We start from the raw sequence: 27,048 nt of genomic DNA, 5'->3' as shown, positions 1-27,048 counted from the left end.
GGCTGCTCGATAGTGAAAACGGTCTCTAGATTAATTTCAACCAATATTTTGAAACACAAGAACAACCTGTTTAACATAACTTTGAAAAGCAAAATAAAGGAAATTCCCTCACTTTTTTTATTACCTTGATTAAAAAGATTACTCTTTTGGAAAGCGGGCAAATAGCTACTTCCAAGGCTATTCTGAAGCCCTTTTCAGAGGCCTAATGTGAGGAACTGGCTTAAACTGAACAAGCGATGATTCACTCATTATAGTATAAGTGACATGGAACTTTCTATTTGACTTTGGCAGGAAAAATTCCATTAAAAAATTAGAGTGTAGTCATGTGCAGAGAAGATTCACAAAATGTCATAAACAGTAGCATTAAACCAAAAAGATTAATCAGAAATTTAGAAGTGAGCCTGTATATACATGTGCTACTTTGGAGGGTTGGGGAACCTTCTATCGGCTGACTGTCTGCTGAGGGCCAGGCTGCAGGGGGATGAGCAGCCTTAGGAAGCTCTGAAAGCATTAGATAGAGAACCAGCAGGCACAGACCATCAGTAACTGAATATATATAAAACATCTCACTTACATTGCTAATAATGAGCCAAGCACTCACGGCCAGATTTTTCAAAATGAGTACCAACTGCAGAATATATGTAAGAGATGCCAAGGAAATTAACACCATACAGTCTAAGTAATGTCTGAGCAAGTAGATTAGTGTTACTTTACTCCAAAAATATTGCCTAGGAAGTCTCAAATTAGACAAAATGTTAGCCATTTTTAACTTCTGTAAAAATGTTGCCAATTAACAAGATTGGGAAATCCTCTTGAATCCTCTGAAGTACCTGAATAAATATTTTTCAAGTGAGAGTTCCAAGGACATTAATGGAATTTCCAAAGCATTAAACAGCTCATAGTGCCTGAAGGAGACCACTGGGCCTTTTGGAGTCTGTTTCTTTTTATGGCCTCTGATTAGACATGGGCTGTTCATGGAACTTCTGTGATGATGGAAATGCTTTATATCTGCTATATCCAGTCGGTTGCCACTAGCCACTCGTGCAATTAAGCACTTGAAATGGGGCTAGTGCAACTGAGGAAGTGAACTTTTTATTTAATTTTAATTAATTGAAATTGAAATTAAGAGTCATATGTATAAACAACAAGGTCCTACTATATAGCACATGGAACTATATTCAATATCCTATAATAAACCATAGCAGAAAAGAATAAGGAAAAGTATGTATGTATAGCTGACTCACTTTGCTGTACAACAGAAATTAATACAACATTGTAACATAGTATCAACTATACTTCAATAAAATAAATTTTAAAAAAAAGTCATGTGTGACTAGTGGCTACCATACTGGGCAGCCTAGCATCTAGAGAGCTCATAACTTTGATAAAAAAGTATATTTCTTTATTAGAAGTCATTCCAGTTAGGCTTTTTTTAAAAATAAAATATGTATTCTAACTATAGATACTAGATAAAAATAAAGTTTAGTCCAGATTCATAGTTGTTTTTTTTTCTTCAAAGAATCATCTTGGAAATCCTTAAGAGAGAAATATCAATTAAGAGGGTCTCATCAAGAAAAGTCCAAGATGGTATTATAAAAGTCTCATAATCTTAAGCATCATAATATATTTGTAGAGAGATATACTGAACAAGTGTCATCTGAGTGCTGAGTCCTGTATCTTGCCCAGGGCAAGTCACTTACCTGGCGTCGGCTTCACTGTAATATTCTCTCGCCACTATGTCTTCGAACAGTTCACCTCCAGTAACTCTGTGAAGACAAACAAGATATTCACATTAAAAAAGAAGAAAAAACTAGGCATCAATAGATTTGCACCAGTGTTCATATGAAATATACGCTTTCAGATTATTTTAAAAATTATTATCAAAACAGAAAGCATATTAAAACATTATAAGACTCCATAATGTTCAATTTATATTAATCTAAACATTTCCATCTTTTCTGTTTGCCTTTGCATCACTAGATCCCGAGGATACAACTTTCTGTATACCATAAATATACTCAGACATATCTTATAGAAAATGGTTTCTATGAAACTCTTCAATTCTCTAAATATTAACTGAGGTCTGACAAAGTGTGTGGAACCATTTAGGAACATTTTCTGAACAAAAAGAGAGGATAACACATCATGGGTGTAGAGTGTGAGTTTGCAGGCTGTATTTCTCTGGAGGGGCTCGTTTTTTAAACTGCAATGAACATGCCTTTATGGGCTAGAGGTGGCCTTCCAAAATACATACCACTTTGGGGCTGAGTGCTTGATTTTCCTTGTAAAGCAATTTCCTTTATGTTCCATGTCTTTGCCGGTAAAGTAAGACTCAGGTTTTGGCAGTGCCTGAGAGGCAGCAGTGACCCCTTGCCAGCTAGGAAGGAGCCATATCTGTCTGCCCTTCTTAATAAAGTGAAGACTTCCCCACAACTCAGCAACTAGGTTTGGTTACTCCAGGAAGTTCATTCAGACCGTGGACTTCGAGGTTCTCTAAATAAGGAGATGTAACTATCTCTGGGATTAATTTCTTCTTCAGGTCCAATAGATTACTGCTTTGGGGCTACAATTCCCTAACCACTGATTCTCTGGCTTAGGCTTTTCTTCTCCCTGCTTAAAAAATGACTTTTTAAATTTTAAAAAGTCATGTAATTTTGTGGTAAAATTTTAAAATATGGAAATGTACCAAGTCCTCCCCTATCTCTTAATCCCAATTCCACTCCGGGGAATAAATCGATTTTAACTTTACGCGTGTCCTTTCAACTTTTTGTGTATCTTTTAACATTTATACTTTTCCCTTTGCAAACACACACAAAGAAACACTTTTCTCACTAAAGTGCGATTGTGCAATATACAACAATTAGGCTAATCGTGTTTTTCATTTTACATTAAATCATGGGCACTGTTTCATGTCAGAAGCATTTTTTTCCCTATTTAAAATAAGTAGTGTGTATGCGTGTGTGCACGTACATCTTTGAGAGTATTATTAGAAGATAAATTCTTAAAAGTAAAATTACTGGGTCAAAGAGTATCCACATTTAAAATTTTGTTGGGAAGACAAGGAAAATTACCTTCCAAAATGGTGGTACCGCCAACATTTTGAAAGTACCGACAGGCCCACATCATTACTAATAATGGTTATTGTCAATAAATGAAAATGCCTATCTAATTGGAAAAAAGTTAGCTCATGTTAATACGAATTTGAGTATTAACGAAATGAATCATTTTCTTATGTATTTATCAGTCATTCCTTCCTCTGTTATGATCTGACTTGATTTTAAAAGAAACTTTCAGCTTTGGAGTTTAATCTCATAAGAGCTAACATTTGTTGAGCGCTTTCCATGTGACACACAGTGTGCTAAGCTTTATGTTAACTGATAAATTCTAATAATTTAGGATGGTTTTACCACTAGCCCAGTGTATTGATGAGAAAATGGAAGTACAGAGAAGTTAAGTAACTTGCCCAGTTTTACACAGCCTTGAGTGGCATAGGCGGGCCATCCACACCACAGCCCATACTTTCGATCACTACACAGTACAGCCTTTTCAATAATTACACTGTCCATTTTTCTAGAGATTTAGAAGGTATGAGTCATTTGGTCAAGCATCAAGTGAAGGTATAAAACTTGCTGTATGTACATTAGAGAGTGTGAGATAAAATTAATCTAAGATAGTTTTTTGTTGTTCTTGTTTTTTACTTTAATAAGTTCTGAAATATCATCGAACGATAACATGTTCCAGGGATCACCAGTTATTACTCTTGTCTGTATTTTCCTCTCCTAAATGAAAAGATGTGATACTATAAACTGTAAACTTGTCTGAAAGTTTACTCAACTTTCCCCCATCTCCACTGCATTCTGGATATTTCTAAGTCCTTTAATGTTGAAGTTACTATTTTCAATTCTATTACTTTTACACATAAAATGGACATCTAAAATGATTATTTAAAGCTTCATATGGGCTTGTTATGAAAACTATGGTTATGTGTACATGTAATTTCATTTATTGGCACAGCTAAGTTTTTCTCCCAATTAGAATCTATGATATTAACACAATCATACAGTGTGCCCTAGACAAATTATGATACAAAGTAATTAAATATTAGACAGAAAGAACTTCCAACAAATCTATTACTGTCTCTATAACGATGATAACAGTTTTGTGGGATTTCTTCCTTTGAACGTGACCAACGTAGATATGATATATATTCATATTTATCTTTGTTTCTGACCACAGGTAGCAAGAAAATCTGTATATATTACAAACAATTTTGGATTGTTAAAGTGTTTAACAAATATTGATTAAAAAGTCCATTTTCACTAATAAAATTGCTACTGCATACACAGTAGCTTCTTAAATATATTATATACTCCATGCGAATCGTCAGATCCTAAATCGCTAGGATCAGGACTTACGGACCTCTGTTACCTTAGCACTGAACCCAGCAACTAACACATAACATTTGTTCAATTAATGAGTACTGAAATAATGATTAAATGAATTAACCAAGTCAGAAAATCATGCTACCCATCTACTATAAGTTTAGAGTTTACATGTGCTTAAAAAGAAAAAGGAAAACACTAAAATTTAGCCATACGTGACAACAGGTTTTATTTCTTAAGGGGTTTGTATCTAAAGAAGAATACTGAAAAGTCAGGTATAACTATTAAACAAATTTAAGGGGTAGAGAGAGCTTTATGTAGAGTTGGAGATTATGTAGTCAACTGTCTCTGACGGTACTCTTTCTCATTTTCTAGCATTCATTTTTCTCATTATTTAAAAATATCCTTGTGCAAATGAAGCCGTTTTGTCATTTTTGCTATATGTATGATAAACGTCTGAGAAGGAAAAAATGGAGTTCTAATAGAACACACTGCCTTAAAGAGAAGCTTGAATTTTCTAACTTTAACACATTTCTATACTCACATGATTGTTTAATGGAGCACAAAATTAAGCAGCAGTTATTACAGATTTTGGAGAATTTTTAGTATGCTATGTGAAGTTTCACACAGTCACAAATTAAATCAGTCTCATGAATAAACTGTTAGATTAATTAATTAGAGATTTTGCGAATAAAGTGGTGTCAGGGATCTGGATGATATGAGGCATATCAATTATATATTTGAAGCATTAATTATCATTTATGAACCTCTATAACCTTAGAGCTTACAGGAAATAAACAATAACTCTAGAACTATGAAAAGATGAGACTATATATCAAAAAAATTTTTGTTGTTGCTGTTATTTATGGGAATGCTGATTCATTTTGTGCTATTCAGTAAGAATGAATTATTCATGCTCCTTGTATATATATTTGTGAATTATATCAGAAATAGTTGAAAGTAGTTTCACCTTGAATAAAACATTTATAAAATTTTGAGGATTACAGTTTTGCCTATGACACTGAGAGCAGCTGCTAGCATCCAAGATGTCAAAGATTGGAGTTTGGAAGAGAAAATGGTTCCACGTTAACTCAAGAACCAGCACTGATGTAGAGATTAGAGCATGCCCAAGGTAGTGGGGCAAAACCCATGAACCTCAGGCTGTAGCCACATTGGAAAACAGGAACCCAGAGCAGGGCCAGGAGTGTCTCCGAGAAAAAGAAGTAATTCCCCCTGGAACTCCAAGTATAAAGCTGAAGAACAAACCCAATGAGCAGAGGCCACCGGACCTGAAATCCAAGGCTCTGAACAGAGACAGCAGAAGTCATGTTAGCAAAGAATCACCATAGTCAAATTTTTTGTTTGTTTGTCCAAAAACATTTCATATGCTGACTTGCATTTGGGTAATGGGTGTGTCTTCCAGTGACCTCCCGGGCAGAAGCTGTGAGTGGTGACGTGTTCGCCTGTGCTACCTGCATGGTGCCCGGCACACTGCCTTCCATATTGTTGAACGATAATGGCAAGTATCCATTGGGAGCTCACCATGTGCCAAGCCCAAGCACTGTTCTAAGTCCCTACGGGTTGTAACGCAACAACCTCATGAGGTAGATACTAGAGCTATCATTTCCGTTTTATACACAAGGACACTGAATTAGTGGAGGTTAAGGACTTTTCCCAAGAACACACAACACAAGAAAGAAAGGGTTTGTTTATTCCCATTGTGCTACCCTAATTGTTTCCCCTTGGACACAAGCTGGAGAGCAGGAGAAGAGCAGGTCAAAGATCTCTGGAGAGCCCAAAGGGTCATGTGAAAAGACTGGGAAGAACAGTGACATAAAGGCACTCCCACTTATATCCCCTTTAATTCTTAGATTAAAGTAAGACCAACTGCTGGTGAGGGCTGGTCAGAGTGAAGCTGATCACGGTTCATTAACAGGAGTGTTACTGGTCTTCCTGGCCAGACAATCCTTCACCAAGTGGGATGGTCCCTTGAATAGGCAAGACTGTCGGCACCAGGCCCCACAATAGGTGCCAGTAGCACTACCTTGTCAATCCCACTATTCCCAGTCACCCCAAGGTCCCCCTAGTGTCCCTGATGAGAACCACTGAGCTAAGGGAACAGTCTATGGAGATACAATTGAAAAGTCAGGCCTTCTAAGCACCACCTTCTAACATATAGAGTCAACCAAGCCAAACTCTGTGCAGACATCTATGATGGAACATTGTATCTTCAGTACTTTATAGCATGTCTGACAGATAGAAAGAGCTTAATAAATCTTTATTGAGTAGATAAATTATCAAATAATTAAATGGATGAATGAAACCAGTCCACAATTTTATGGTTTAACCCATATTTAAGCTAGAAACTGAGGGTAAAGAGGCCCAACTACCTTTCATATTATTTATCTACCAATCTCTAGACAAATCCTGCTGACTTTATCTCCAAAATGGATCTGAAATCAGTACTTCTTTCCATCTCCACTCTAATGTCACCAGTCCAAGTCATCATTGTCTGTCACCTGCACTACTGCAATGGCCTCCTCATTGGTACCATCTCCTCTCTTGCCCCTCTGCCATCAATTCCCCAGACAGTAGCTTTAAGTGTACATCAAATCTTGTCTCATGGCTACATGAAGCTCTTAAATGCCTGTGCACTGCTTTTCCAGGCAAAATCCTTACATGACCTGCATGTCTCCTGACCCTCCTTGCTGCCTCTCTCCATCCTGCTCCAACCACAGCAGCCTTTCTCAAGTTCCTCAAGTGTACCAAGCTCCTTCCCATCCCCAGTCCTTTTCACGTGCTGATCTCTCTTCCAGAACATTCCCAACGTCTTTACCTTTACTATTTGGTGAGTAAATCCCTCTTATCCTTCAAAACTTGGTTTAAATTTTATATCCTCAGACCCCCTACTCATCTAAGTTATCTTACCCCCTTAGAACCCTGTATTATACTCCATAACACTTATCACCATTATAATCACGTATTTCTTTGTGTACACATTTGTTTAATGTTTGTCTTTCTACCTGTATGGTTGCTCTGGGAGGGTAAAATCTGTTCCTGCTTCTTCACTATAAAATATCAAGTGATGACACATAGTGCCTGTGACAAGCTCAATAAATGCTCATTAAGTGAATGATCCCAGGGTTTTATATTTCACAGAGAGCAGACGTGTGGGGTGATCACATATCAAGGCCATAATGTTGATGCTCCTGACACCATATCACTTACCATTATATTTTATAAGAAAGCAGGTATCTCTCAGGCAGTTTTCCCCTGGAATTCATATATTTCAGTTTTGGATCTTATAGTATCTTTCCCATAAGACGGAGTTTGTCTGTGAACTAATCATGTCTGATCACAAATGCAGGACGTACTTGTTGAATTCATTATAAAGGCACATACTTGGATCAGAGATTGAGAAGGGAATAAAAACATGGTGTTTTGAGGGCAGACAGCAGAAGCAAGAACTACAATCCTGCAGCCTGTGGAACAAAAAACACATTCACAGAAAGACAGATAAGATGCAAAGGCAGAGGGCTAGGTACCAGAGGAAGGAACAAGATAAAACCTCAGAAAAACAACTGAAAGAAATGGAGCTAGGCAATCTTCCAGAAAAAGAATTCAGAATAATGATAGTGAAGATGATCCAGGACCTTGGAAAAAGAATGGAGGCAAAGATTGAGAAGATGCAAGAAGTGTTTAACAAAGACACAGAAGAATTAAAGAACAAACACCTAGAAGAATTAAAGAACAAACAAACAGAGATGAACAATACAATAAATGAAATGAAAAATACACTAGAAGGAATCAATAGCAGAATAACTGAGGCAGAAGAATGGATAAGTGACCTGGAAGACAGAATGGTGGAATTCACTGCTGCAGAACAGAATAAAGAAAAAAGAATGAAAAGAAATGAAGACAGCCTAAGAGACCTCTGGGACAACATTAAACGCAACAACATTCATATTATAGGGGTCCCAGAAGGAGAAGAGAGAGAGAAAGGACCAGAGAAAATATTTGAAGAGATTAGAGTCGAAAACTTCCCTAACATGGGAAAGGAAATAGCCACCCAAGTCCAGGAAGCACAGAGAGTCCCAGGCAGGATAAACCCAAGGAGAAACAGGCCGAGATATATAGTAATCAAATTGACAAAAATTAAAGACAAAGAAAAATTATTGAAAGCAACAAGGGAAAAATGACAAATCACATACAAGGGAACTCCCATAAGGTTAACAGCTGATTTCTCAGCAGAAACTCTACAAGCCAGAAGGGAGTGGCATGATATATTTAAAGTGATGAAAGGGAAGAACCTACAACCAAGATTACTCTATGAGTAATGAGATACAGCAAGGATCTCATTCAGATCTGACAGAGAAATGAAAGGTGTTACAGACAAGCAAAAGCTAAGAGAATTCAGCACCACCAAACCAGCTCTACAACAAATGCTAAAGGAACTTCTCTAAGTGGGAAACACAAGAGAAGAAAAGGACCTACAAAAACAACCCGTAACAATTAAGAAAATGGTAACAGGAACATACATATCAATAGCTACCTTAAATGTGAATGGGTTAAATGCTCCAACCAAAAGACACAGGCCCTCTGAATGGATACAAAAACAAGACACATATATATGCTGTCTACAAGAGACCCACTTCAGACCTCAGGACACATACAGACTGCAAATGAGGGTATGGAAAAAGATACTCCATGCAAATGGAAATCGAAAGAAAGCTGGAGTAGCAACACTCATATCAGATAAAATAGACTTTAAAATAAAGAATGTTACAAGAGACAAGGAAGGACACTACATAATGATCAAGGGATCAGTCCAGGAAGATATAATTATAAATATATATGATATATATGATATATATGATAGATATAATTAGATATAATAGATAGATATAATTATAAATATATATGCACCCAACATAGGAGCACCTCAATACATAAGGCAACTGCTAAGAGCTATAAAGGAGAAAAACGACAGTAACAATAAGAGCGGGGGACTTTTAACACCTCACTTACACCAATGGACAGATCATCCAAACAGAAAATTAATAAGGAAACACAAGCTTTAAATGACACAATAGACCAGATAGATTTAATTGATATTTATAGGACATTCCATCCAAAAAAAGCAGATTACACTTTCTTCTCAACTGCACACAGAACATTCTCCAGGAGAGGTCATATCTTGGATAACAAATCAAGCCTCAGTAAATTTAAGAAAATTGAAATAATATGAGGCATCTTTTCTGACCACAACACTATGAGATTAGAAATCAGTTACAGGGGAAAAAAATGTAAAAACCACAAACATATGGAGGTTAAACAATACGTTACTAAATAACCAAGAGATCACTGAAGAAATCAAAGAGGAAATCAAAAAATACCTAGAGACAAATGACAAGGAAAACACGACGATCCAAAACCTATGGGATGCAGCAAAAGCAGTTCTAACAGGGAAGTTTATAGCAATTTAAGTCTACCTCAAGAAACAAGAAAAATCTCAAAATAAACAATCTAAACTTACACGTAAAGGAACTAAAGAAAGAAGAACAAACAAAACCCAAAGTTAGTAGAAGGAAAGAAATCGTAAATATCAAATCAGAAATAAATGAAATAGAAACAAAGAAAACAATAGCAAAGATCAATAAAACTAAAAGCTGGTTCTTTGAGAAAATAAACAAAATTGATAAACCATTAGCCAGACTCATCAAGGAAAAGAGGGACAGGACTCAAATAATTAAAATTAGAAATGAAAAAGGAGAAGTTACAACAGACAACACAGAAATACAGAGCATCCTAAGAGACTACTACAAGCAACTCTATGCCAATAAAATGGACAATCTGGCAGAAATGGACAAATTCTTAGAAAGGTATAACCATCCAAGACTGAACCAGAAAGAGTTAGAAAATATAAACAGACCAATCACAAGTAATGAAATTGAAACTGTGATTAAAAACCTTCCAACAAACAAAAGTCCAGGACCACATGGCTTCACAGGTGAATTCTATCAAACATTTAGAGAAGAGCTAACACCCATCCTTCTCAAACTCTTCCAAAAATTGCAGAGGAAGGAACCCTGCCAAATTCATTCTATGAGGCCACCATCACCCTGATACCAAAACCAAATATACTACAAAAAAAGAAAATTATAGACCAATGTCACTGATGAATATAGATGCAAAAATCCTCAAAAAATACTAGCAAACAGAATCCAACAATACATTAAAAGGATCATACACCATGATCAAGTGGGATTTATCCCAGGGATGCAAGGACTCTTCAATATACACAAATCAATCAATGTGATATACCATATTAACAAACTGAAGAATAAAAACCATGTGATCATCTCAATAGGTGCAGAAAAAGCTTTTGACAAAATTCAACACCCATTTATGATAAAAACCGTCCAGAAAGTAGGCATAGAGGGAACCTACCTCAACATAATAAAGGCCATATATGACAAACCCACAGGAAACATCATTCTCAATGGTGAAAAACTGAAAGCAATTCCTCTAGATGAGGAAGAAGACAAGGTTGTCCACTCTTGTCACAATTATTAAACATAGTTTTGGAAGTCCTAGGCATGGCAATCAGAGAAGAAAAATAAATAAAAGGAATACAAATTAGAAAAGAAGAATTAAAACTGTCACTGTTTGCAGATGACATGATACTATACATAGAGAATCCTATAGATGTCACCAGAAAACTACTAGAGCTAATCAATGAATTTGGTAAAGTTGCAGGATACAAAATTAATGCACAGAAATTTCTTGCATTCCTATACACTAATGATGAAAAATCTGAAAAAGAGATTAAGGAAACACTCCCATTTACCATTGCAACAGAAATAATAAAACACCTAGGAATAAACCTAACTAGGGAGACAAAAGACATGTAGGCAGAAAACTATAAGACACTGATGAGAGAAATTAAAGATGATACCAACAGATGGAGAGATATACCATGTTGTCCTTGGATTGGAAGAATCAATGTTGTGAAAATGACTACACTACCCAAAGCAATCTAGAGATTTGATGCTATTCCTATCGAATTACCAATGGCATTTTTAACAGAAGTAGAACAAAAAATCTTAAAATTTGTATGGAGACACAGAAGACCCGAAATAGCCAAAGCAGTCCTGAGGGAAAAAAACAGAGCTAGAAGAATCAAACTCCCTGACTTCAGACTATATTACAAAGCTACAGTAATCAAGACAATATGGTACTGGCACAAAAACAGAAACATAGATCAATGGAACAAGATAGAAAGCCCAGAGATAAACCCACACACCTATGGTCAACTAATCTATGACAAAGGAGGCAAGGATATACAGTGGAGAAAAGACAGCCTCTTCAATAAGTAGTTCTGGGAAAACTGGACAGCTACATGTAAAAGAATGAAATTAGAACACTCCCTAACACCATACACAAAAGTAAACTCAAAATGGATTAGAGACCTAAATGTAAGGCCAGACACTATCAAACTCTTAGAGGAAAACATAGGCAGAACACTGTATGACATAAATCAAAGCAAGATCCTTTTTGATCCACCTCCTAGAGAAATGGAAATAAAAACAAAAATAAACAAATGGGACCTAATGAAACTAAAAAGCTTTTGCAAAGCAAACTACAAACAACATGAAAAGACAACCCTCATAATGGGAGAAAATATATGCAAACTTATCAATGGACAAAGGAGTAATCTCCAAAATATATAAACAGCTGATGCAGCTCAATATTAAAAGAACAAACAACCCAATCCAAAAATGGGCAGAAGACCTAAATAGACATTTCTCCAAAAAAGATATACAGATGGCCAAGAAGCACATGAAAAGCTGCTCAACATCACTAATTATTAGAGAAATGCAAATCATAACTATGATATCACCTCATACCAGTTAGAATGGGCATCATCAGAAAATCTACAAACAACAAATGCTGGAGAGGGTGTGGAGAAAAGGAAATCCTCTTGCATTGTTGGTGGGAATGTGAATTGATACAGCCACTATGGAGAACAGTATGGAGAGTCCTTAAAAAACTAAAAATAGAATTACCATATGACCCAGCAATCCCACTACTGGGCATATACCAGAGAAAACCATAACTCAAAAAGACACATGCACCCCAGTGTTCACTGCAGCACTATTTACAATAGCCAGGTCATGGAAGCAACCTAAGTGCCCATCGACAGACGAATGGATAAAGAAGATGTGGTACATATACACAATGGGATATTACTCAGCCATAAAAAGGAACGAAATTGGGTCATTTGTAGAGATGTGGATGGATCTAGAGACTGTCATACAGAATGAAGTAAGTCAGAAAGAGAAAAACAAATATCGTATATTAATGCATATATGTGGAACCTAGAAAAATGGTACAGATGAACCGGTTTGCAGGGCAGAAATAGAGACACAGATGTAGAGAACAAATGTATGGACACCAAGGGGGGAAAGCGGTGGGGTGGTGGTGGTGGTGGGATGAATTGGGAGATTGGGATTGAAATGTATACACTAATATGTATAAAATGGATAACTAATAAGAACTTGCTGTATAAAAAAATAAGTAAAATTTTTTTTAAAACATGTTATTTTATGATTCTTGGGAGATAACTAGCTATGTTTATATTCCATTTTTTGAAGAACTGAACCCATATACCTGTTTTTTTTTTTTTTTTTACTATATTTGAGTACAGAGATCAAGAATATCTATATGTTCAACTTCTGTTTGATATCATGCCCCTCTCATATGTTCAAAAACGTTCAAAGTTCTTGGTGAATGATGAGTTTTAAGATGAGTCAAGCGGTACAACCATGACACGAGCAGAATGAGATTTGTCAGCCAGTTGTGATAAAGTGCCAACGGTGGGCATGCAGGCGGCTGATGCAAACTTGGGATGGACGGATTCAAAACACAATTCTGGTTCATTGTTAATGCCACTGTTAGTATCTTTTTTTAGCTAAGATCAATTTATTATGTAAGTTATTTTCTAGCTGGATACCCAGTATTTGATAACACCTCTGAAGTAGTAGATTATCTGAGGTTGACCAGAAATGGTTTTCTCAATGGATGCCAAACTGCATGATGAAAATCAAAAAAGGCTGATAGTTGCTTTAATAGAAGGTCCAAAGAGATTCTTATTAATTCTGATGTAGATAGATTTGTTGAGGAATTACAGTAGAGATAATAAAACTGAGACAGGCCATTGGAAGTGTTCCATTCAAAACCTGAGTCAGGCCAGGAGGAAAGGCAGCACACTGGGGGAGGCTCAGTGTGGGATATTAAAGCAGGACAGTGTATTCATTGGCACTGTCCAACTTGTAGCATTAAGCAGAGTGGGGGAGTGGACTGGGGTGGCAGGGTCTGAAATCCTTCAAAGGAGCACTTACTTTACTCCTGTTTTTCTGTGTAATCAATCTTTCCCTTCAATATCATTCTGGATTTCTGTATCCTCCCTCAATTCTAAAACTCATGCCAACTCTGCTTTTTAATCCCCTCCTCATTCCGTCTTTCGCAAATGCAGATGAAAAGTTTGAACCACTAACAAAAGTTCATATTCTTAAAGTTTTTTCCTCTTTGATGACCACGAAAAAGCATTAATGAAAATAGTGCTGCTAACCACAATTAAGGGCACATAGAATAAAACAAATGCAGAAATGAGATAGGTTATTTTTGTTCTGTTAACATCACAGACCTCCTCAAGTGAGCAAGTCAGTCATTAAGCTTATATATGTGTGTGTGTGTGTGTGGTTTAACAAGATGCCTTAATCTAAGATTGCTTAAATGCTCAGGCAATATTTTGCAAAGATGTACATTTCAAAATGAATGCTTCCTGAAGGCAAGGAATAGACCACGATTCTATGCATTAAAAAAAAAAAAAAAAGTTTGATACAAATTAAAATCATAGAGAGATACCAACTCACACGGCTTAAGATGGTTACTATAAGAAAAACCAGAAAATAACAAGTGTTGGTGAGGACACAGAAAAACTGGAATACTTGTGCACTATTGGTGGAAATGCAACATGGTACAGCTGCTGTGGAAAACAGTATGACAATTCCAAAAAAATTTTTTTAAACAGAATTACCATATGATCCAGCAATTCTACTTCTGGGTATATACTCCAAAGAATTAAAAGCAGTTTCTTGAAAAGATATCTGCACTCCCATGTTCACAGCAGCATCATTCACAATAGTTAAAACATGGAAGCAACTCAAGTGTTCATTGGCTGATCAGTGGATAAGCAAAATATGGTATATGCAGATAACGAAATATCGCTCAGTCCTAAAAAGGAAGTAAATTCTCACATATGCTACAACATGGATGAACCCTGAGGACACTATGCTCAGTGAAATAAGCCAGTATGATTTCACTTACATGGGGTACTTAGAGTAGTCAAAATCAGAGAGACAGAAAGTAGAATGGTGCTTGCCAGGGACTGAAGAGAGGGAAGAACGGGGGGTTATTGTTTAGTGGATGCAGAGTTTCAGTTCTGCAAGATGAAAAGAGTTCTACGGATGGAAGATGATGATGGTTGCCCAACAATATGAATGTGCTTAATGCCACTTAACTGGACATTTAAAAATGGCGAAGCAATTTTTATGTTATGTACATTTTACAATACAATTTTTTTAATCAAAACAATACTTGATGATGATAATAATGATGATGGCAGTGAAAAAGAGTATAATGTAATGCAGACTAAATAAGTATTGCTACTTCCTATTCCTCTGTGGGTCCCAGAGGGATTTAGGAAATTATCCATACCATACACTTGAACGTTAATAAACAGTTCTACGCCATCCAGTTGTTTGTTCCACTGTTACTTTTCACTTTTAGGCAGCATGGTCAAATTGATAATGAAGTAGATTCAACATAATATCAACTGGTTTGTTATTAGCCAATTGTGTGAGGTCAGGTCAGGCGAAAAATTTTTTCCATGCTCAATTTTGTCTATTCATAAAATGCAAAGAGAAAAGACAGCATTCCTCCCTATTCAGAGCCACCAGATAAGGGCTGTGCAATTTGTGCTATATACAAAGGCACAAGCCAAGGAGGCAAGGGAGGGCTGTAATCCAGCCTTATTCCACTCTCTAAGCAAAGTGCCCATACCAGGAGCTTTTTTTTTTTTTTTTTTTTTTTTTATGCGGTACGCGGGCCTCTCACTGTTGTGGCCTCTCCCACTGTGGAGCACAGGCTCCGGACGCACAGGCTCAGCGGCCATGGCTCACGGGCCCAGCCGCTCCGCGGCATGTGGGATCCTCCCGGACCGGGGCACGAACCCGTGTCCCCTGAATCGGCAGGCGGACTCTCAACCACTGCGCCACCAGGGAAGCCCCAGGAGCTTTTTCTAATGGCACAGAAACACCAACAGGCTAACAGTGGCTCTATCCATATCTGACCAAGTTCCATGAGTAATTCGGTTCACATTATCCCCAACTCACCAAGATATGACTGCCATGACCCCAGAACCCCTCTGCAATACCCAAGGACACTCAGCAAGGCAGACCAAGTGTTCTCAACCTGGGCATATCAAATTTGAAAGTAAATGCTCTTTCTGTAGTGTCTATGAGGTGTGAGCCATTTATAAAATTCCTTATAAGTCCTAATGGAAATCTTAAAATGGAAATTTAAGGCTGTGCAAGCTGTGTTTGGAGATCAGCAGAATTGTTTGCCTCTCTCATGTCTTATCACAGAACATACCTTCCTTTGACTTGGGGTTAGCCTGCTGAGGGGCACATTATCTCCTTGGCAATTGATGACTTGCAATCACACAGCTTTGCACCAGTCCTACTCTTAGCTCACCAAAAATCTAGCGTGGCACATGAACATATTTTCTAAGGATGGAGGAGTTGATAAAATAATACGCTCAGCTCTCCAGAAGAAGACACACAACAGACAACACAGTGCCTATGCCTATATAAAGTGAAAAATAATGAGAAAACTGATAATCCATCCAGGTAGACTGTGGTGTATGCCCTGTTGAGGCATCAGGCTCCCCTGCCAAGCATGGGCTTCTGTCCCTTAGATTTCCAGTCCCTGGAGCTGAAGCTGGGCCCACACCCAAATGTGCAAGACACTCTTGGAGGTGAGGGATCTGGCTGAAGAGAGTTGGTTACACCCTGGACCCACAGTTTGGCAACAATAATCTTCAGCTGAAAATGTGAGACCAAAGGAGAAATATCTCTCAACGCTCAGGTAATCTGCAATGTAATTAAATCATAGAGAGAAAAATTCCATTCTTATAATTACTATCTAATTTTCTGCTTCACCTACCCAAGCTAACTGCATATCCTTTCACATTTTAAAAAGAAGTTAAATTATGTATTTATAGCAAGTTTTTAAAAAATAGTGAAGTCACTGATCTTTATTTGCTGGCCTAAATATTTTAGTAATTTCCTATAAATTATATATTGTATTTGTTTTGCATATATCATATATATACATGTAACATCACACTTATAAAAAAATAGATTCTCATTTTAAGAAGTGAAAGAAAAATTTCTAACATATATCATACATCTCAGCAAGATACCTGATATCCCATACTCTAATGTGCATAAAAAATAAAAGCCAGAAACAGGAAAAAAGCACTCACCATTTACAGATTTATATATACTACAGATATTCTAAAGAATCACAAGAGACTATTATATGTTTTTAAAAGAGTGGAAAAGTCCACCTAATTAGAAAAAATTTGAGTCCTGTGAAGAAATCTATTAACTGCACAATTGAAATTCAGTAAATCTATCAGAAGTTCTACTATATAAAAGATAAACTAAAATCTTGATACTTGTGCTATCTCTTAGTCATTTACGAGACTAAGTTTCAAGCAATGCAATGTGGACGTGACTATTCTAAATTTACCTTCATATTGAAATCACTGTCATTTAAAAAAATCTCTTGTATTACCACAATTTTTGCTCATATTTTATTATTTATCATGCCTGGATGATCAGAGGAAAATAATCACTTTTAAAAATATATCTGCCATTAGCCCTCTGATGAATGTTACTAAGTGATCACCATCACCTTATAAACTACATATCATTAATTTTTTTACATATACTGAACCACTCTAGGACTCCTGCTGATGTTCTGCTGAATTTTCCCGTGAATTCCTGTTTTCATTGTTAATGCCAGGGCAACTGCCTTTGACTAAAAATATCACTGCAGCTAAGTTTTGTTTCACAAGTTAATTGGGCTGAAACAGTTGGCGTATCTCAGTAATTCATCTAAAAGTTGGCTTTAGGCACCAGAAGAATGAGACTGAATTTAGCCACAAAATGTTTGGATCGTCTTATGAAAGCAGCAAAGCCACTGTAAATGATGGGCGAATTTATACTCCCAAACTAAGATTCTAACATATTTCTGACCAACATTATTCCAGAAAGAATCCTGGAATAGAGGTGACAGATGAGTGAACCTAGTGATTCAATGATACATGCCTATAAGACAATACTCCAAAACATTGGGGTTTTCCAAGATGACAGGTATGAGTTTTGACTCTTCAGGAGCCCGACAGACTCTCTGTTGCAGAGGACATATTGTTCTTGGGGATCCCTGTGGGTGTGTAGATGTTTACAAAGGAAATACTCAAGCTTATGTGACTGCAAGCTATTAAATGGTGCTTGTTGGGACTTCCCTGGTGGCCCAGTGGTAAAGAACCCACCTTCCAATGCAGGGGACACAGGTTTGATCCCTGGTTGGGGAATTAAGATCCCACATGCCATAGGGCAACTAAGCCCACATGTCACAACTACTGAGCTCCCATGTTGCAAACTACAGAGCCAACATGCCCTGGAGTCCTCGAGCTGCAATGAAGAGCTGGCGTGACGCAACAGAAAAAAGATCCCACATGCCTCAACTAAGACCCGATGCAGCCAAAAAAAGAGAGAGAGAGAGAGAGAGAGAAAATAAATAAATAAAGTAAATATTTTTTTAAATGGTGCTTTATGAATTCAGGGAATAGCAGGAATTTCCCCACTAAGTTCTCCAGTTAGAGACACATTTGTTCTCACATTTTCTTCCTGATAATACAAATAGCCATGAGGAGTTAAGCTTGTCACCTATACATCAGCATTTTTTACATACTAATTCTACAAATATTACCGAACTGTATCCCTAATATGTACAAGGCTTGCCCATACTAACAGATAGGGATATAAAGAATCAAGTTGTAACTATCATCAAGCATTTGGTCTATTGGAAAAAGCAGAAAAATAAATCGAAAGGTATCTTTCTGTGGAACATGCTTTAAAGCATAGGTCTGTTTTTAAATCGTTACGACCTGGTAATCCTAGTAACTAGAAAATCTTCTCATTTACATAGGAAGTATGTGCAACTGTAAGTAAAAAAGTTCCACTCAATACTCATTGGCATGATAAAAGGAAGGAAAATTAACATGAATGTGGATGGTGTAAGAGCTCACTGATAAATAAGCAGTAAGTACCATCCACCCTGGAGCATTATACCAATGGATGCCCAATGTCAGTAAGGCTGGGGGTCCTCTCATAGCTTGTCACCTATTGCAGTTTATGAGAAATTCCTGCTACTTTCTCCATTTTCACAGAGGGCTTTAGACCACTGCTATATGAATTCAAAAAGTTACACTCTTTGTACACAGGATAAGCAAAAAGAGAGGAGGGAGTAATAAATTCACAGAGGATAAAAGAGAGGAGAGAATGATAAATTCTTTCTGGGAGTCAGAGAAACCTTGAAGACTGACGTGCTGTTGGAGAAAGAATGCACATACATGTAGCCACAAAACGTGGGACAGGAATGCCCAGGCAGAAATGCGAGTTTAGTTGGAGAAAGATGGAGAGAGAAAGGGATCAAAAGGATTGGAAATAGGAATCTCAATCTCTTCTTATTTGGTCCCAATATTGTTTCCTTCCATTGTTCGCAATAAATACCCAGGATATACCTATTACTAAAGGGACTTACAGAAGCTATATTCTCCCAAATGCTATAAACATTCTCTTTGGTACGCTCTAGAGATCATGCTTTCATACTGGAAACTGGTAGTAAGTTAATTTCTAGTATCACAACATTTTCCCAAATATCTGAATAAAGACTCATCAAACTAGAATCAATCTAGTTTTTGTTTTTGTTTTTTAAAGATAATGCTGGATTAATTTTCACACAGGGTTACAGAAATAATGCTTCTTGAAGGGGTATCTAGGGCAGTAATCTCATTTTAAAAAATATACCAAAAATTAGTCCTGGTTTTATTCCCAATGTTTTGATTTAGTCAATAGCAAATAAGTAACTTGTTTCTAGGTTTAGCACTCATCCTCACAAATTCTTCTCCATGTTTCAGCTTGAGTACCCACTCTATTGCCAATATACTACACTTATTACCGGACAACAGATTTCTTATTCTTTACTTTGTATTTTCAGTTGGGTCTCTGGAATATTACTGAATGATTTATTGCACATGCGTATGCACACACTTGCACACACACCCACTTACTTCATAAGTATGAAAAAACATAGCTCCAGTTGCTTTTGTAATTTTATCTAACTTTTGATTGGCTATACAATGTTCAACAAATTTCAAAACAAATAATGAGAATCACAGTAAAGCTATAGGAATTCAGATTAATTAGCTGAATAGGCATATTTCTGAATTATGGAATATTTTTCTCAGGAAATGAAGCTATATTTCTTTTAAATAAAAGGTAATAAAGCCTTCTTTGCCTCCTTTGCAAATTAGAGGTTCTGCCAGAGCTCCACTAAGAAACAGCTAAGAATCGTACATCAAAATGCTACAGGCAAATTATTGTGTTATGTACTTATTTGAAATCTCATTTATACTCACTTTCTTAGCATACTTACTGCTTATCTAGAATAGAAAGACAGACCTAGGCCTAGATCATTCAATTACCATTTTAGAAAATGAATAGTCTATTTGTGTATTTGTGCATTGTTCAAACTAGCTTCCAAGAGGTATGTAAGACAGCTTATCATCTGTCAAATCACCTAAATTATCTCATTTTCTCACCTGAACTCTAAGTGCATGTTCTAATGTTTCTCATTGAAGTTAAAATACAAAAAGAGTAACAAATTTGTACTTAATAGCCACCTACAAGAACCTTTACAATCTTAGCTTGCCTCCATTTTTTATCACAACAGCTCAGTAAGAGGAAATGTGCTTAAACTTAATAATTAATCGTGCACTGAATCAAAACTATTTATTTGTTGCTTATTATGTGCAAGCCACTATGTTAAGTGCTTAATTTATTGGTTTAATCATTTGGTTTAATGGAATTAAAAAAAATAAACAATTAGGTTCTCAGGAATATAAGGCTTAATTTAATTTAATTAATTACTGCAGAACTACAAACTCCTAATTCACAGTTTGCTTCATCACTATTCAACAGTAAGACAACATGATCTTCAGATGCAGATTTAAAGATGAAATATATCCTTATATACATATTAAACACAGTATTTGTAGGAATTATTACTGATAGCAATTCATCCCTGGAATACAAATGTTAAGTCAGTATAATGCTAATCAGCTTTAGCACGATGCCAAATGTGAAGCACACTCAGAGGCTCTGGACCTGGGTGTTGCAAGTCTAATGTGTAGGTTTCCTTCACTGAGAGCATTCTTTCTGTCTCTGACAGAAGCCTCACTTCTCCTTCCTCTTATATATCCTGCCCTCTCCTGCCGCCAGCTCCACAGGGAAGAGGGTGTTGCAGACATACTGAACCATTTTGTGGGACCCTAGAAAGGAAACCATAGGATGCTTCAATGTCTTGTCACATCTCCAACTCTAAGATGGCAGGTTGCTAGACGGCTAGATTGATGGATGGTGCTATTCTGAAGTTATCTAATGTTGGAGAAGGAAAGATGATTCACTAGGAGGCACTTCTCAATATCAGAGGGAGCAGAGGTGGTCGTAGAATTCTATTTTAATCACTTGGATGTTGTCTATTTAACTACATTATTCAAGTCGGAATATACCTATACTCAACTCTATATAAAGAACAAGTAAGAACAAGCAAATTCAGCATAGGATCATATATCCCTATCAAGTTTGTATTTTGCTTAAGCAATTTTTTTTTTTTTTTTGGCGATACGTGGGCCTCTCACTGTTGTGGCCTCTCCTGCCGGACGCGCAGGCTCAGTGGCCATGGCTCACGGGCCCAGCTGCTCCGCAGCATGTGGGATCTTCCGGACTGGGGCACGAACCCGCGTCCCCTGCAACGGCAGGCGGACTCTCAACCACTGCGCCACCAGGGAAGCCCCAAGCCCCTTCTTGATCTCAGTGATCTCCTCATCTATTCCACACTGAGGGGATGATCACCCGAACACTCATCAACATTCTCAAATCTCATTTATGTCCCTGTTCATCTTATACTGGGTCTCTCCACTACTTTTGACACTGCAGACCATTAGCTCCATATTCCCTTGTTTCCATGAGAATCTGTTCCTAGGAATTTCCTCCTGTCTCATTCATAGACATTCTTTTTTTTTCTCAGTCACCTCCTTAAGCTTTGACATGCAATAAGGTAATCCCTTGTGAAAATGATACTTCCTATGATTTCAACTGGATATGCATGCCAACGAATATGGAACTTGGATGTCCCACAAGCACCTTAAACTCAATTAACTTTATTTGTCTTTATCCCAAGACCTGCTTCTCCTCCCATATCCCAAATCTCCTTTAATAGTACAACAAAGTTAACCAAGCCAAAAACCTGGTTAATCATCCTTGACTAACTTTACCCTCTTTTCTCCATCAGTTAAGAAGCTCTGTTAATTTTGCCTTTTAAAAATTTCTTGATTCCCTCTACTTTTTGTCATCCTTTCTACTGCTGCCATGGCCACATAATATCTCAACTGGACAAATACATCAGTTTCGTGACTGCTCACCCTCCTTCCAATTTTACCTCTTGCCACATTGCAACCAGCATGATCTGTCTAAAAAGCAAATCTGACCATGTGACTTCCCGGCTAAAAGCTTTGCCATGGCTGCGCACTCCCTATGGGTCTCTTACCAGGCTCATTTTGCACACATGTGCTTCAGGTGCAATGTCAAGGCATCGCTGATATTCTCCCCAAAAGCTAAGACTCATTGGCATCTAGCATATAGTTTCAAGACCTTACTATGACATACACAGACCTCATGATGCGACTCTTACTGGCAGAGCTCTTTTTACTCCACACAAATTGTCTTGGACTTTGGCTACTTGCATTATGTCTCCATGAGTTTTTAATATTATTCCCTGCTGATAATGCCTAGATGGCCTAGATTTCATTTTCCTTAAGTTTACACTTTCTTCAAGAAAGAAGCCCAAGGCTTTTTCAGGAAGACTTCTCTAAAATCCACTTACAACACACTGTGCTTGTTTGATTTAAATTACACATGACACTGAGACCGTCTGCTCTACACCTAAATCCCTAATTATATTTCAAGATCAGGAATGGCAAGGACCATGTCTTATTCATTTTTTTTTTTTTTTTGGTAACTCCTGTGCCTAACACAATGCCGGACACATATTAGTAGCTCAAAAACATTACTTGAAAAAGAAGTAGCTTAATAAACATTACTGGGAAAGAGCAGATGCAAATATGAAATCAGTTTAAACAGAGAAGTGGAATTATGGACAATTTTTATTATTAAAATTTTCCTTTAAAGGGGGATATAAAACTCCTGTCTTTCCAGTCATTTGCACATTTTTTAACAAGTATTTACCAAGTATCCATGTATGAGAGCCTATATTAGGTGAAGGATATGATGATCCCTAACCTTAAAAAAACTAGAAAATATACAATATAGTAGGACATCATCAAGTATAAGCAAATACCCATGTGATATATAAAATGATATCAATTCAAATTTTTGAAACATAAATGCTTAGCTATTACTACAAATAAGCCAGTGGTAACATCAAATGAAAGCAGTTAAGGCAATTAGAGTCTTCAAAAAAAATAACATGTAACCACAGGATGTGGTTAATCCCCAATCAGACCACAAATATCTTGCCACTAGGTCACTAGTTGCAGATAAGCCAATGATTAGAAATGTTTTTAGCTAGAGCCACAGTGTGCTGGTTTGTGAAACAGAATCAACAGGGTATGGTGTTGGTGATTAGATAGGGTCATGTTCCTATAAATTTATTCAATATAGCAAATTAAGAAGGGTTCATGCAATCCCCCCCCCCTTTTTTTGGTTGCCAAGTGCTTGGAAGAATACCTTTCACATAGAAGTTATACAACAGATGAACAAATGAATATGTGCGGGCAAGACAAATGCCATTGGTCATGATCTTTGCCCCACAGATGACAAATTCACTTTAATTTGAGGTCTAAATCACTTCTGGGAATGTTGAAGAAAGAATAGAGAAGGAGCTTTTCTGAACTCAAGAGTTTGACTTCCAGCAGAATAGAAAAATTTAACAGAGGCTAGTAATGTTCCCAGATGCACCTCTGGAAGATTTTGTTGGGTTATTTGATATTCTGAAATACCAAACAGAGTTTCTATAAACTTTCCTCATTGTAAAATGTTTTAATCTCTATTAGTTTTTCTGTGACGTTGTCATATTTTCCTTTCAATATAATTTTCAGTTCTGACTAAGAAAAGAGAGATTCAGTCAGAAGAGGGAAGGAGGGAGAGAAGGAAAGGCTCTCCCCAGGGAAAATGAGTTAAAGATGTCATCTTATGAGTGTGAAATCAGCTCTGTAATTCTGGCCCAGGACAGGGAGAAGGAATCCCTTTCTTTTAAACCCCTACCTTTTCCTAAAGCTCTGAATGTCCAACATTCTTTATATATTGGCAATATATATGTACAGTTCATCCCAAAAAGTCCAATTTACCTTCTCAAGAAGACACTGAAGTTTTTCTACTTCTCACCTGCCCCCAACCTTGCCCAAATCACTATCTTTTTTTTTCTTTTTTTCTCTTGAACTCCTGCAGTATCCTGCTTCCATTCTGGCCTCCTATAATTGCTTTGCCACACTATTGCAAGAGTGAGTTTTGTAAAATAAAACAGGTCCTTAACATCCCAGCTTTAAGCTCTCCAGTGGTTTCTCACAGCACACGGTATCACACCCTAATTCCCTTTCTTGGCCCTCAAGGCTGTTTGAGCTCTGGCCCATATACTTACCTTATACATTACTTTATATCCCTGTCCCCAAGTCCTTGTGATGTTTGAAGCCACACTGACCATCCTTAGGCTCCCCAATGAAGTTACTCTTAGAGCTGTACCTGTTGTTCACTGTGGGCGGAACCTCTACTTCCAGATCTTTTCAATATTTGGGCTTCTGCTCCTGACACCTCACAGTGGCCCTTCCCTCATCACCCCCTTTAAATCAGCCATCAGCCCCTAGTCATTCACCATGTATCATCCTGCTTTCTTCACAGCATTAAAAATGATCTAAAATTATCTTGCTGGCTTTACTAGTTTATTTACTTATTGTCTATCTCCTCCTCCCCCGACTACTACAATATAAGTTCTGTCTTTTCCATCACTGTATTTCCAGGGCTTGGAAGAGTATATGCATACAGCAAGCATGAAATAAATGTCTGTTAACTGAATTAATTAATAAATCATCAGATTCACTGGCATTAAGATCGGTCAACCAGAAAAAAGCAAATCAGAGCCAAAGAATGAACATTATAGCAAGTACTGAATGGAACTGAAATTGGTTAAAATGACAAGCTTAGAAGCTAGCTTGTGCTAGAATTGTGGGTCTGCTACTTAGCTATTACTGTGTAACCTAGGAGAGTCACTTAATCTCTTTGAGCTTCAGTATCCTCATCCATAAAATGGCAAAAAATAGTACCTAATAGTATTGATGTAAGCATTAAGGAGTTAAAAGAGTTGAAGAACATAAACAGTATTGGATACACAGTAGGTACCCAATGAACATTAGTTATAATGATTATTACTTCAATACAGTGAGACCACTTTGGTTACTATATAGCAACAACATAACTAGGCATCATTGTACTGGGTATCAAGTTTATAAATTTAGAAGTAGAAGCGATTAACAATAACTTGATACTTAAAGTACAAGATTTATAAATAGAACATATCCATATATTGTGGATAGATGTCTCAAATGCTTTTTATGGTAAAGCTATATTTTTATTGTTGTAAAATATACATAACATACAAGCTATTCTTTTAAGCATTTTCAAGTGTACAATCTAGCGGCATGAAGCACATTCACAACATGTGACCATCACCACTATCCATTTCAAAAACCTTTTGATCATCCCAAACAGAACTCTGTAACCATTAAACAAAACCTCCCATTCCCTTCTCTCCCTCAGCCCCTGGCAACCTCCACTCTACGTCTGTCCCTATGAATTTGTCTATTTTAGGTACTTCGTATACATGGAACTATAAATATTTTTCCTTTCGTGTCTGACTTGCTTCACTTAACATAACATTTTCAAGGTTCATCCATGTTGTAGCACGTATCAAAATTTCATTTAAGGTGGAGTAATATTCCATTGTAAGTATATAGCACATTTTATTCATCTGTTTATTTGATGATGGACACCTGGGTTGTTTCCACTTTTTGGCTAATAATGCTGCTACAGACCTTGATATAATAGTATCTGAGTCCATGTTTTCAATTCTTTTGGGTAAACACTGAGAAGTTACATTGCTGGCTCACATGGCAATTCTATACTTAACGTTTGAGGAACTACCAAATTGTTTTCCAAAGTGACTGCACCACCTTACATTCCCGCCAGCAATGCAGAAGGGTTCCTAATTCTCACATCCCTGATAACACTTGTTATTTTCTCTTTTCTGTTTGCTGTTTTTGTAATAGTCATTCTAGTGGTGTCTCATGGAGTTTTGATTTGTATTTCCCCTAAGAATTAGTAATGCCAAGCATCTTTTTCATGTCCTTATTGACCATTTCTATATCTCCCAGGAAATTGTTACTAAATCCAATGTCATTAAAATTTTATCCTATGTTTTCTTCTAAGAGTTTTATAGTTTTATTAGCGCTTAAATTTAGGTCTTTGATCCATTTTGAGTTAATTTTTGTATGTAGTGTAAGGTAAGGGTCCAACTTCATTATTTTACATGTAGATATCCAGATATTCTCTAATGATTTTGTTATGATGTAGGAAAATGGCTGAAAAGGCCATTAAAATTTGTATATGTCTATAAAGATTAAATATGCATCAGTGTTTCCTTTAGATATAGACTATAAAACAACAGAATATTACAATGACCAGAATTTTTAGCAATTCACTTCTAAATACGTTACACAATAATGTGGGAGAACTGGCTAATGTTTAATTCAAACCATTATAGCACAAGACCCTCTCCCATATGGCAGAATTCATGCAATTCAATGCTAAGATAATATCTCTATGGAAAATATTAAATTGGCTTTTATGTTGTTAAAGTTTAGAAAAATCATTTGTAGCAATAATAGATATGTACAAATAGATTCTCCTAAATTGTAAATATTATAAATAGTATTAATGAACCAAGTTCATTCTTGTTTTTTCTTTATAGTTAATATAATCTAATTATTTAAGAATGCAGTTCTAAATATCAGAAAATTCCCTACTCATGCATATATGTCTCTACTTCTACTTTTCATAACTTTATTGTTTGAAGCCTAGCTCTCAATTCTCCACAATTTCAAAAGAGTTGAAATAAC

The 27,048-nt window shown here is 36.7% G+C and overlaps 1 protein-coding gene across 8 annotated transcripts in view; it reads right to left on the bottom strand.

Annotated features, from left to right (window-relative positions):
- CAMK2D (calcium/calmodulin dependent protein kinase II delta) overlaps window positions 1–27,048 on the bottom strand; it is a gene marked incomplete at its 3' end in the record, with an annotated part of 285,398 nt that overhangs the window by 78,633 nt on the left and 179,717 nt on the right. For all 8 annotated transcript variants that reach the window (XM_079920207.1, XM_079920208.1, XM_079920210.1 and 5 more), the window contains exon 5: window positions 1,701–1,766. In XM_079920207.1, the coding sequence (XP_079776333.1) occupies window positions 1,701–1,766 (66 nt within the window). The remainder of the gene's footprint in view (window positions 1–1,700; window positions 1,767–27,048) is intronic.

The sequence above is a fragment of the Stenella coeruleoalba genome, assembly GCF_951394435.1.
Source record: "Stenella coeruleoalba genome assembly, chromosome: 4".
NCBI classification, from domain to species: domain Eukaryota; kingdom Metazoa; phylum Chordata; class Mammalia; order Artiodactyla; family Delphinidae; genus Stenella; species Stenella coeruleoalba.
Note: the sequence above shows the minus strand (reverse complement) of the source record. Positions and strands in the feature narration are given on the sequence as shown.